General features: G+C 41.7%; 1 protein-coding gene across 3 annotated transcripts in view; it reads left to right on the forward strand.

Annotated features, from left to right (window-relative positions):
- Positions 1 to 13,879, forward strand: part of JAKMIP2 (janus kinase and microtubule interacting protein 2) — a 139,288-nt gene that overhangs the window by 77,126 nt on the left and 48,283 nt on the right. For all 3 annotated transcript variants that reach the window (XM_045827596.1, XM_045827606.1, XM_045827613.1), the window contains exons 3-5: positions 6,270 to 6,767; positions 10,477 to 10,686; positions 12,574 to 12,672. In XM_045827596.1, the coding sequence (XP_045683552.1) occupies positions 6,270 to 6,767; positions 10,477 to 10,686; positions 12,574 to 12,672 (807 nt within the window). The remainder of the gene's footprint in view (positions 1 to 6,269; positions 6,768 to 10,476; positions 10,687 to 12,573; positions 12,673 to 13,879) is intronic.

Raw genomic sequence — 13,879 nt, forward strand, 5'->3', positions numbered from 1 at the left:
ATAGAAGAACTAAGGCCCTCCCGTAACTGCGGGCGTGCATCAGGAAAGGCGCATGCCTGCTCTAGCTCTTCTTCCATCCAGATAGTTTTCAGGACTCTTCAGCTATCAGGCCTCCTGACCACTGAGTCTAGGTAACACTCTTCCCCTATTTCCATTTGCTCTACCACATCATCCTGCTAGATTTTTAACATAGAACTGCGTGCTGTCTGCAGGTACCTTGTTTGTTTGTTTGTTTGTTTGTTTGCTTGCTTGTTGATTTCCTGCTGCCACACCCAATAACATGTGACCCTCTGTGGGTAAGAGACCGTGTCTGCTGAAGTTCCCCTAAATCAGTCTCCTAAGTCAGGTGTCATGGTGCTAATACTGCTGCCTGGCATGGAGGAGGTGCACAGTATTACTTGCTGAATGAATTTTCATGATCCCTTTAAAAACTTTCCCTTAGCGCCATGGCATCAAGTCCTGGCATAGTATTTACTTAGTGGGAAACCCCGGGCTCTGGGGGAGAGAGGATTTCCACGCAGGTCTGTTTTGTTCTCGGACCAGCACCCTGAGTCGTTAAGCTGTAGTGTTTTCCTCTGATCAACTCTGATTGGACCCTGGGAGGCTGCGATGCACTTGCGTGTGCTCACCTGGTGTGCTCACAAACCTGCTAAGGTTTGTGAGCACACCAGGAATTGCTGTGGGATGGGAAATCCAGCCCCACGATCCCCAGGGCTTCCCACCTAAGAGCAACCCATGGCTACAGGGAATGAAGGCTCAGTGGCAGAGAGCAGCGGGCCTGGGGTGCAGGGTCCAGGAGGAGGTAGCTCCAAACAGGAGTTTCCACCATGGGAATAGCCCTTCAGAGACTGCACAGCATTTTCACAGTCCCCGCGGTGAGCCTGGGACAAAGGGCTGCAATGGCTAGCCCGACTTCACTGATGGAGAAATGGAGTTCAAACGCTTTAACTCATTGGACACACGAGCGCCACCGGAGTGGAGGAGCCAACGTGGGAATCCAGCCTTCACTAAGGCGGTGACGTAGGTGATGCTGAAAACCCGATTCCACCATGCTCTGTTCCTGCGAGGGCACTCTCAGAACACCAGCCCTTTCTCTGTCCTCACTGAGTGCTTCAGAGCCTCTGGGCTCAGGGCCCACATTTGGGGTGCAGTGCTACTGGCTTTTTGTGTCTTTAGTTTTGTTTTCAGGAAGCCTAAGTGGCTAAAGTCAAGAAATGAAAAACTAGAATCCTTTGCACTTCCTCAGGTTGTATAAAGTTTCCCGTAGAAGTGACCTGCCCCCTTCCCTTTTTCGCCTCTCCTGTTTGAGATTTATGTAGTACCCATGACAAACTCACCTAGTGAGTTTAGACCTCCCGCAAGATCCGATGCCTGTAATCCGAGCCAATGCTTTCGTTAGCTTGTCTTGCCTTGATAACCTCTCAGCCCTCCCTTACCTTTGCCGGGACTGTCCAATTTTAATCCTAGATTTCTCAGGTCACGTGAGTGCTCACATCACAGCCGACTTGATCTTGGCAGAATTTACACTGGCATTTTGCAAAGGCCAGTCTGGAATTGGATAGGAGGGGACAGGCCTTTGTGAGGGAGTCAGGAATTTCCTTCCTTCTGTCATAACATAAGCTTTCCTCACTAGGATTAACTTTTCCTAATGACTTTTTTTTTCCCACATAAAACCTCTCAGGAGAAGGGATTTGGGAGCTGTGTTGTTCAAAGCCTGTTCAGGGCTCCCCCCCTTGCCCTGTCCCAGCCCGTACCCCATTCCCTCTGTGTACACATCATCCAAGTGGCTCCCAAGTTAAGATTAGGTGCCATCAATGTCGGGGGACTCAGTCCATCCTGAGGAAACCCAATTTTACCTTTGAGCATCTATTTATGTTAGGAAAATACTTGTTACAGTTTTAACACAATAATACGGATATTAGTCTTATCATGATAATATGGATACTTATATGTATGTTGGCATTTATATAGGATTGCATAGCAATAGTTATCAAAATTAATATTGTAATATCTACCATAGATCAATAATTGTTCATCTCCCAGGTGGCCCTGCCTTTCCTGACACTTTGGCAGATTATGTAGTTGCTCCTCACAGCTCTAGGGGAAGGGTAGCACCCATCCCGGTTTGTAAACAGGAACACGGAGGCTGAGAGGTGAAGCAGCCTGCCCGCTCAAGGCTTCAGAGCGAACAAAGAGGTCTGGGTTCTGACGCAGACCCGGCTCCTGACCCACCTAGGGCTCCGGTCAACCCTCTCTCCATCACACTGACATGGAGATGTTCTTCACTTCTCTCACCTGAAATTCACACGAAACAAGCACTACCTATGTCTCAATGCTGTGAGGAGGTTACATGTCCTGACCTGTGTACAGTCTTTAGGAGAGAAAGGTGCCTGACTCAAAGCAAGACTCTGATGAATGCTAGTATGTGATCCAGCTGGAACTTTTCTCCGTAAAACATTTCCACTAGTCACAATTGGTTCTTTCTCCCACTAAACAGTTCTTCTACTTCAGCGCATTATCATTTTTATACTTTTTCATAGTTGTACATGGATCTTTTTGTATACTCATTCTTACAATTCCCACTAAGATATTAAGATCTATTTTCTTATTGTTACAATGTGGTCTGCAAATAATTCTCAGAAAATGATTTTACCACAAAGTTCTATTGGTTCTTTGAATCCAAATGGCAGTCACAGCCCTTGTATCTCCTTTATAGTAAAACACTCCTCTCGAGCTTGAAAAAGCAGTCATACCTAGAAATTCCACCAAACCCTCCACCAGTTTCCATGACAACCAAAATCAGTGCCAGATGTAATTCAGTGCCTTTGAATTTTGTTTGGGTTCCATGGTTTCATTTATGCGATGGGCAGTAAAGCCAGTGTTTGCTTGCATTTGTTTTTGTCTGCAATCTGAAGTACACATGGGTGTATTAAAGTAGGATAAATTATTAGCCCTCATTACCTAGAAGAGAAAACCTGAGTAAGGATACAAAATAATAACAAGAAAATGACAAGTAATACAAATAAATAATATGATAATAAATAGTAATGCAAGAATAAATTCTATGTTTCTCCTACTCACAACTGTAAACTTACTTTTCTAACGCCTTTATTTTCCATGTACCTATATTTTCATGGACTTTAAAAAATTTATCTCTACAGTCTACACATGAAAGATTGGTATTTATAATTTGAGAGAAACAAATTACAAAGTGATAGAATCTAATGTACTTACAGAGAATTTGACTAAATAATTTTAGATTTTAATTGTCTTTTATATCCAATAGTAATAATACCTTATATTTCTTAGTACATTACATTTCAATCTATTTTCCCATGCCTTATCTAATTTAACCCTAAAAGCACCCCTTTTATAGGTTTTTTTAAAAAGAATAATCGAAGATCCTCAGAAGGATAAAGCAACTTTCCTAGGTATAGCAGATGGTGAAATTGAAATGCAAACCCAGAATTTCTTCTCCTTCGTCCATTTCACTAGCATTTCTCATTATTTTAGGAAGAATAGCTAAAATGTCCTGTAGTAACTTGATACCAGCCTTTGTCGTCCTGATGCTATTCCAAGTACCCAATGTAAAAACATTCTACAGAAATGGAAGATGACTAATTTCCTATTATTTGAGCTAAACTTAACATTCCCAAGGTCCTAGATAGAAGGTAAATTATCAGTTTCTAAATCAGTGAAAAATAAGAACCCCTTTTCAAAGAGTTTTCTTTTCCATCTAGTTGAGGAATTAGCAACTTTTTTCTGTAGAGGACAAATAGTAAGTACCTCAGGTTTTATAAGACAATCTCTCTAAGATGACTCAACTCCACTGTAGCCTGAAAGCAACCACAGACAATTGGTAGATGAATAGACATGGCTGTGTTCCAATAAAACTTTATTTACAAAAATAGTTTTGGCCTATGGGCTGCAGTTTGTCTACCCATGAGTCAGAAGATAGCCACTTCGGTTCATTGTAGAAAAATGGAGATTAAGATTTAGGTGGTTCTAATTGAAGCATTGAGAGAAACATCAAGCAGAGAGCAAGTAGGCATCCTTATATGTTAGGGGTGTTTTGTTTTATTCTTGCTTTATACAGGGAAGGAGTGGGTGAGGGGTTGCTTTGGGTAACCCTAGAAGCTTGTATTCTCTAAACTGTATGATAGGACATACTCTTCTTGCCTCCCATTAGGTGGCTAGCCAGGGACACATATTGGAATCCATTCTTTATTCCCACACACTTTTTGTGGCTTCTTCTAATGTGTTGTGCTGGCAGCCATTGGGTAGATACAGATGCACAAGGCTTATTGGCACCTTCTAGGAGTTTCCAGTCTGCGTAGAGATAGGAGAGGAGGGGGTGAGAACAGACAAGTGTACAAAAAAACATAGCGTAAAGCAAAATGTGGACAGGACAAGTAAGGAGGTGTTAACAAAGTACACTTAGAAGACAAAGGCAGGAGAAATGAGCTTTGTCCTCGGCGAGCAAGGGCGGCCTGACCACAGAGGGTGTCTCTAGCCGAGCCAAGTAAAATGAGAGGATTCCCCAAGGAGGGAAGGGCCGGTCAGGAAGGGGAGTCTGCAGGCACATGGGTCTAGAAAAGCAAGGCGTGTGTACACAATGGCATTCTCCCCGTCCCTCAAGAGGAAGATTCCAGAGCTGGATGTCCAACCAAATCTGCTGAGAGCCCGAAAGGTGAAGCAAAGTGTTAAGAAGTTGATGCCACAGTGTAAAGGAGCCCTGGGTGACATTTGGGCAGGCACATCAGTCAAATCAGAACAAGGCTTTCCTCAGAGAATGTCACCAGCATGTGGGGACAGCTGGGTTCATTAAGTGAACCTCCAAGAACCCTGGGGCAGTGCTGCCTGAGAAAAATATATGATATGAGCTGCAGTGCAAGCCATATAGATGTGATGTTAAAATTTCTTGCAACAAGAATTTTGAAAGTACAAAGGATTAGTTTTAATACTATACTTTATTTAACTTAATTTTCCCAATATTGTAATTTTAATATGTAATTAATATAAAACTTTTTCATGAAATATTTTACATTCTTTACTTTACACTAAGTCTTTGAAATCTGGCATGTATTTTACACTTAGACTAAGTCTTCAGACTTGCAATATTCCAAGTGCTCAGTGTGGCCGGTGGCCACCGTGTTGGACACTCCAGCTCTGGTGCGTGTGTGATAAGAGGCATCCAGGAAGGGACTCTGGTCTAAGCTGGAGGCAAGATGGAAGGACACACGTTTGAAGGTGCCTGGCTGCTTCCTTTGCCAAGTCTCCTTGAGCCCTGAGTTCTTTTAGAGTAGCCGACGTGGGAACAATTGCTATGTCTTTAAAGTAAAATATTCATCAAATGTCATCTGGACTTTAAAAAAATCTGTTCTAGCTGAAGGTAAATAAACTGAGAAGGTAAGTAAAATCTCAGACACTACATTATCATTACAGTGATTTCAATAAGGAGTTTGACTCTTAATATTTTTCAGCTGAAAAGCCTCTTAACAATGATTTTATGAAGCCTTCCAATTTTACAAATGCAGAGACTCAGTCTCAGTCAACTAGATGTGACCCCGGTGGCTGCCTGATTCTTCCCCTTTTCCAGGTTGGGGTATGTGTATATGTGCATGGACATGATGAAGAGGAACAAAGGCAGCAGGCATGAGTTAGGGGAAGAAGACGGTAGAACAGGAATCCCAAGGCTTTTTTAAGCTGCAACTGCCATAATTTCTTAGTCTGGTCATAATGTTCTATGAACTGTCGTGAGACACCCACATGTGTCAGTTGGACCTAGCTAGAGATGTGTGGTCCAAAAAGCTCTCTGGGTGGTCTGCTTTGAACTCCTCTCTACCAAGGCGAAAACCATTATAGCACCACTTCATAATTTCCCTGTGTATACCAGCCACCTGGGGATTTGGTAAAATGCACATTCTAATTCATAGATCTGGAAGGAGCCCTAGATTCTGCACTTCTGACGAGCTTCTGGGTGATACTTGTGCTACTTGTCTGCAGACTACACCTTGACTAGAAAGGCCCCAGCACATGAAATACTTCTCTGAACCAATAATATAAGCATCCTTAGGTATTTCCTCCTTTTGCACACTGTATTCCCAGCTTTAAAACCTGAGGTTCCCTTCCCTCTGAGCCCACAGTGTCCTGGCATTTGAAAAGAGGTAAGGACTTGGGAAATCACAGGGGCCTAGTCTGCAGATCCTGCCTTGGACCCCTCTCCTTTGAGGCTCATCTCTTGTATCCTTTCACCTTTCTGCCTTTAGGTATCTAAGCTTGAAAGAGAGAAGACTCAAGAAGCAAAGAGGATTCGTGAGTTGGAACAGCGCAAGCACACGGTCCTGGTGACAGAACTCAAAGCCAAGCTCCACGAGGAGAAGATGAAGGAGCTGCAGGCTGTGAGGGAGAATCTCATCAAGCAGCACGAGCAAGAAATGTCAAGGACAGTGAAGGTTCGGGATGGGGAGATCCAGAGGCTCAAGTCGGCTCTGTGCGCCCTGCGGGATGGCAGCAGCGACAAAGTAAGGACAGCGCTCACCATTGAGGCCCGGGAGGAGGCCCGGAAACTGTTTGACGCGGAGCGCCTTAAGCTCCTACAGGAAATTGCGGACCTGAAAACTGCCAAGAAGCAGGTGGATGAGGCTTTAAGCAATATGATCCAAGCGGATAAAATCAAGGCTGGGGACCTGAGGAGTGAGCATCAGTCCCACCAGGAAGCCATCTCCAAGATCAAGTGGGAGTCCGAGCGGGATATTCGGAGGCTGGTTAGTAACCCAGTGCAGAACCGTTCTCTTTCCAGGGTTTCAGGGTGCCACGGGTTTGCTCTTTCAGATGTTTCTCGCAGGTGGATTATACACTCACCTTTGTTTTGTGTTCTCTCCAAAATACAAGATAGGTCGATAGGTAGGTAGGTAGGCAGACAGACAGAGTCATAAAATGTAAAAGATTTTGGATCACCTTTCTTATAAAAACTGGATTCCTCCAGCCCAGTATATGTGGAGAGTACCTACTCAATAACTCCTGTTTTCTTGGATGTCTGTAAAGTATTCTAAATTATGAGCTTGTCCAAAATCAGCATGCTTTCATGTGCTTTCCCATTTATAAAAATGTAAATGGGTTTTTTTTAAGATTTTATTTATTTATTTTTAGAGAGGGAAGAGAGGGAGAAAGAGAGAGAGAGAAATATCAATGTGCGGTTGCTGGGGGCCGGTTGCTGGGGCCGTGGCCTGCAACCAGGCATGTACCCTGACTGGGAATTGAACCCGCGATGCCTGGTTTGCAGCCCGTGCTCAATCCACTGAGCTACGCCAGCCAGGGCTGTAAATGGGTTTTTACAAGGGTAAGGGATGTTTCTGTGACTTTTAAGACATCTGAGAGGGGTAGCTACGGGAACATCCTGTGTGACTCACTAGTCCTCTTTCTAGGAACCATGTGGAAAGCAATGGAACTATAAAATTCCCATTTTAAAAAATAAATTTTCCCCAAATAAACAGGGGTCATTATAATTTCTCAGTTGGATGTCATTCCTATGTAGCTTATTCCTAAATATGCTATTATCAAGTTCAAAGACTTACTCCAACCCCTATAGAGTTTGGTTCATGCACATAAAAATATGCATGACCAAAGCCATCTGTCTCTCACTACGTCTAAAATGAAAACAAAGTACATTATTGCGTAAAAGCCTAGAATGACCTTGTCTAATTATTTTAGAAGAAACGCTTACGTGTATATACTCAGAATGTTTAACATTAGTTATATCTTATCAAATTAACCATCACCTGTTAGAATGTACTTTATAGTTCTCTAAGAACAATTATTTCTTGAAAAAAAACTGTACTTTCAGTCTTGTGTCTACTAGTTCTAAGCAATTATTTTCTAAGAATTCTAATTATGTTCCTTGGATTCAATCTCTAGGATTTCTATTTTAAGTAAAAAGTGATTACCATAGAACATTTTAGAAAACTAAACATGTGTAATTTTCTTTGTACTGCAATACATTGTGACTATAAAATGTTGCCTTTACCACACTTTTCAAATTCTTTTTCTGCAATTCATTCCATTGTACTGGTTGACAGAAGAGACCAAACACAGTGTAGAAATACTGGTCTCTGCCCTGCCTTTGGGTTTTTGAAACAACAGTGGTTGATTAGAAGAAATCAGCCCTGTGAACTCAGGAGTCAGCAGGTAGGTAAATGAAAAGGAAGCTTTACATTAAATAGTTTTGTCTGTTGATGGTTTTCAATGTAAAATCTACAAGTACATCCACTTGTTGATATGTAGTTTTTTTTCCATGACTTTTCTTTCATCAGCATATTGCTGAAATAGACATGAAATCCCCCTTAATAACAATATAAAATCTAAGCTACCTGAAGAGTGCTTCGAAAATAGGGTGCAAACCGAATAACTTGGTAAATGTTTTCAGTCATACAGATGCACCTTTAATTTTCACCTTCTTCTTATCCTGTTTCTAACCTCACCACCAGCTCTATTTTTGTAACTGGAAGGGAAAGAAATGGGAGCAGTTCTGTCAAGAAAATTTCCCCTGGAAATTCGTATATATATATGAATATATTATATATATATATATTTATATATCAGAATGTATATATTATATGTATTCCATTTCCATCTAAGAACAGAAATGTGGAAGAGTTTGGTATTCAGAGTCCACAGCTCATCCTTATACCTACTGTGTATATAGAAATTTCTCAACACTAATTACTGGTATATCCTGTAGAAAACCACTGGGAGAAATGCTAGAAATAATCTTGGAGTCACTATAGCATAGAATCTAATAGAATGGACTCTGAAATCAGAAGATTGAATTTAAAATCAGGCTTCACCAATTAGCCAAATGGCTATGACTGAGTTAACCCTTTCAGTCCTCACTCATCATCTCTGAAATGGTGATAACAGAACCTATAGAAAAGGATTGTTAATAAAATGAGATAAGGTATGTAAAGCTCTGAGTTTAATGCTGTGACTGTGGTAGAAGATGAATAAATTTCAGTTATGAAGATGGGGATGATGAGGATGATTATAGAAGCAGGAATGGAATGATTCCCCAGCAAATGTAGCTGGGCAGGGTGCATCAAGACCACCTAGGAGCATGTGTATCTAGAACGCTGGTAAACTGTAAATAACAGCATGGATGACAGTTGTGACAAATGAATGTGCCACTCAGTAAAGAGTAATGTTGGAGTTGATCTTCTAGGAGGAGGTAGAGACTAAAGACAGTGCTTTTATTCCCAAATTAACAAGACAATGTTTAATTCCTCACCAAGTTACCAGATGCTATCACAGAATTTAGCCCATTGGCCACCCAAAATTGACTTAAAATTTCACCGTGTGACTTGGAGGCAGCAGCTCACAGATGTTTACAAGATGTTTACATGTGGGACATACATGACTGTGTAACACAGTGTTTGTCCTTTTGTTGTTGTAAGGAACACAGCAAAGAAAGATTTATACAAAGTAACTTGTTATTATAAGGAGGCATCTTTATAAAGAGAAGAGTATAATGTTGCTCATAGTAAATGTCTTTTCTCTACCTTCAATTTGAATATTCACATCAAATATAATGAAATGAGAAGAAAGGTTTTACCGGATGGCCATGCTGTCTTCAAACATTATTTACAGACACCCCACTTGGCCTCATCCAGGGATGGCCAAAGCATTTCAGTCCAGTGGAACACTGAACAATTGATAATGAGTGCTTACAGGCCTTTTGTTGAGAAAGATTTCTGAGGCCACGCCCAGGCTCCGCAGAGATGAGTGCTGGGTTCAATGAATACATCCCACGGGTGTACGAGGGAAAACAGTGTTGCCGTGACTCGGTGTTTCCCATCCCTGGTCTTGTTCCAGCCAGGGTTTCCTGACAGTAAGGGTAAAATGGTTGCTGAGAATTGGCTGCCCTGAAACTCGGATAGGAATGGGAAGAGCTAGATGACAGGAACCACGGAAGAACCTCATTCCAGATTCATAGCCTGAATGCAAACATAGTGGCCTCTGGAAATAAATAACTAGGTTCCTCGGAAATCTGCAGCTTCTTCAGTTACAAACAGCCTCCTCCTAGTGGCCATTGCTGTTTGAACTGAACTCAAAGGCTATTCCTCCAAAGAGGAGGTGATGTCAAATACTGTTTCAGGAAACACGGTGTATGTAGTATCTGCCTTTATCAACACTAATGACCTGTTGATAATGGTCTGTTTTAAAGTGCATCTTTTCTTTCCACATGCACCCAACCCAGACCACTTCCAACACTATATTGAGTCAAAGCATCTATACAGAACCTACTTGAGAGAAAATAAATTACTCTCTGTGATACCTAATTAGCCTAGGATAGCCCTTCTTTCAATAGCGTTGACCTTCTTCCATAACAGTCAGCAGAGAGAAGTTAACCTCATGCCATCGTAAAAATACATTTCTTCACAGCATTGTTAAAGAAAATGTCCTGGGTGTCATTTAATTCAGATGGATGAAATCAAAGCCAAGGACAGGATCATCTTTTCCCTGGAGAAGGAACTGGAGACGCAGACAGGCTACGTGCAGAAGCTCCAGCTGCAGAAGGAGGCTCTGGACGAGCAGCTGTTTCTGGTCAAGGAGGCGGAGTGCAGCATGAGCAGCCCGAAGCGCGAGGTCCCGGGGAGAGCGGGGGACGGCTCCGAGCACTGCGGCAGTCCTGTGAGTCCGTCCCAGTCGGAGCTGAGCACTCGGCGATCGCCTTTTATTTAGCTCCCAAGTTTTCCTTTTCATTGAAGCTCTTTTCCTGTTTGCTACAAAGAAATCAATTCTATCTCCTCCTGTAAAACCCGCTAGTATCTTGGGAGCGAGGTTTTCTGATTTCATAGACAGCCAAGTGGTACACACTGCATTAGCAGATCACAAGAGAATTACAGATCTTTTAAAAATCTTTCACAGAATTTTTTGAGCCATCGATACCTATCCAAACTTCAGCCTATTTATTATAAAGGATCATAAATTGGATGAAAAGGCTTTGCCTCTTGCCAAGGCTGGTAATTTTCCCTCACGTGATCAATTGGGCTGGAAATTGGTAAAGATGATTATCATATCCAGGGGTCAAAATGTGTAACTATGAAAGACTAAAGCATTTATATTATCCTCTGAACGCTTCTAGTCTGATTAAACTTGCCAATTATTTGTGTGGGTTTTCATCGTTTTATGAGAGAAATTATTCTCAGAAGTACAGCAGTAGCAATCAGCTTATATATAGTTGACTTTCATACTTTATACCTTTCAAATTATTTAGCTGCTAAAAAGATGAAAATGAATTATTGAGGAACAGAGACAGGTTCCAAAGTAGTACTTAGAACCAAGTAATGAATAATTTATGAGTCGGTATTCAGGATATCTCTATCCCAGTCAGTGATACAGAGACTGCAGAACTAGGATTTAGCAGATGGAAATCTTAGTTCTAGGATTTAGCAGGTGTAAATTGCAGTTCTAGGATTTAGCAGGTGTGAATCTTAGTTTTATCATTGACACTTGCCTGCATGCAGTGTAGCAACATTGTCAATAGAACAGGCTCTAGAGTCGGACCCCTTAGTTCAAATCCTGGATCTGTCATTTACTATTGGACCTGCCATTTACTATTGTTAGGCAAATGATTTCACTGCTCAGAGTTCCTTCATCTGTAAAACAGAGACAATGGTGGTACTCCATAGGCTGGTCTCAGGTTTAGAAGATTGAAATGTGAAATGTTGAACAGTGTCTGCCACACAGTTAGCATTTAATACATATTAGCTATTGATCTGTTGATACTGGCCACGAGACCTTGAACAAGTTATGACCTCCACGAGTCTTACCTGTTCTGTTGCATCCTCTAGGCTATTGTGAGCTACGCATGTAATGGGTGAGAAACTGCCTTGTCAACAATACAGAATGATCAAAATGCAAGATGATAATGGAATTGCAAGTGTATGGTAATAATGGTCCTATGGACTCTACAGAACAGAATTCAGCTGTGACTGCTGTGTGGAAGGCGATCCATGACAGTTATGCCAGTTGGCAAGCCAGTTGCTCTGGGCAAAATATTCCTTTTATGCATGAAGGTCATGCACCAGCCTTCTCACTCTCACCGTCTTCTCCAGAAATGTGCAGGATTTTACAAATCCCATCTCTGCCTAGCGCTTTGTCCCTTCTTTGGCTACGTTTTGTAGCAAGGCATCTGTCTCAGCTATGGGAAGCAATGTGTAGCCACGACACAGGGGTGCTCCTTGAACTTCATATAATCACAACATCACTGTGTCTCACAGCTCACAGATTCAATAAACTGGTCCAAAGACCTCCCCCCGCCAGGAGTCAGGGCCCCAGGGAGTAGCTGCCACATGAAATTCACTTGCAGTTTCAACTAGACATTCTTAAATCCAAGTGGTAAATGTTGAGGGCTTAAAAAAGGTAAGTATTTGCTCCTCTCTGAATAAGAGAACATTTTGCTCTCACCTTGTAAGCCAGATGAAAGGACTTAAGCCTATTACTGTTAAGAGCTGTATTCCAAAACTTTGTGAAAAGTGTTGTTGACCAAATATCCATTTTAACTTTCATGTATAGGATTTGCGAAGAAATCAAAAGAGAATAGCTGAGTTGAATGCCACTATAAGAAAACTAGAAGACAGGAATACCTTGCTTGGAGATGAACGAAATGAATTGGTGAGTTCTAATGTTTTCTTTCTTTTTTTTTTCTTGTGAAGCATTATGTTATAGAAGTACCTGTGATGTTTTAGATGTGTAACAAAAAAGTGCACAAGTAATGAAGGCGCAACTCCATAAATGCGCCCGAAGCGATGCACCCATATAACCCTACCAGGTGAGGAAGTCGAAGATGACCAGCATCTCAGACCTCCTCTTCTTGTGATCACTTCCTGCAGTCACCCTTCGAAAGCTAACCACCACACTGACTTCTATCATGACTGGTGTCTCTCGCCGTTTTTAAGATTAGTTGGTCATGGAATCAAACAGTATTTGCTCTTTTGTGCTTGTTTGGTCAGCATTACATTTGTGAGAGTCATCCATTGTGTGGCATGTAATATTTGTTCATTTTTATACTCTAGTGTTCAATAAACACAGCACCATTTTCTTAGTCTTGTATCATTGATAAACATGTATGTTATTTCTTAACCGTTTTAAGCTGTTAATTGTGCCTGCAACATGTTTTTGGTGAGAAAGCGTGTTCATTTCTGGCAGGAACATACCAGGGAGCGGAACTCCAGGGTCAGAGTATGCACATAGTCAGCGTCAGTTAGTGTAGAAAACCGAGCAGTTTTCCACAGTTGTTACAAGGATTTACCTTCCCACCAGCCGTGTATGCGAGTTGTCGTTTCTCTGCATCTGTGCCAAAATGCAAAAATAATTGTTCGTTTTAATCATTTTCTTGGGTGTGGTAGTTTTATTGTGATTTCCACTTTTATTTTTCTTCTTAAAAGTGAGGTTGAGTAGCTTTTCAAATATCTGTTGGCTTTTCTGGTGGCCTGTGTGTTTTGTCCTTTTTAGGTTGCCCGTATCATGCTGTTTTCATTGTCTTACTAACTTTAGAAACTTTTTTATACCATCTTTTGGATATTTGTATTTAAACTATCCTGCTCTGTAGCTTATATGTTATCACTTTTTTTTTCTTGTAAGAAATTCTGAGGCCTCAGCCCAGACCTACTGCATAGGATCTCTGGGGTTAGGGACCGACAATTGGTGTATAACAAGTCCTGCAGTGGTTTTGATACATGCTAAAGACCGAGACACACTGACTAGGAGCATATGCTCTATCTGTCATCCAATGATGTAGGTCATAGGCCGGGAGAAGAAAGCAGGAGCTCAGCATATGGTCAATCAGCATATGGTCAAGATAGGCTAGGTATAGATAACA

The sequence above is a fragment of the Phyllostomus hastatus genome, unplaced genomic scaffold (genome assembly GCF_019186645.2).
Source record: "Phyllostomus hastatus isolate PE091 unplaced genomic scaffold, TTU_PhHast_1.1 phas_contig_150, whole genome shotgun sequence".
Classification (NCBI taxonomy): domain Eukaryota; kingdom Metazoa; phylum Chordata; class Mammalia; order Chiroptera; family Phyllostomidae; genus Phyllostomus; species Phyllostomus hastatus.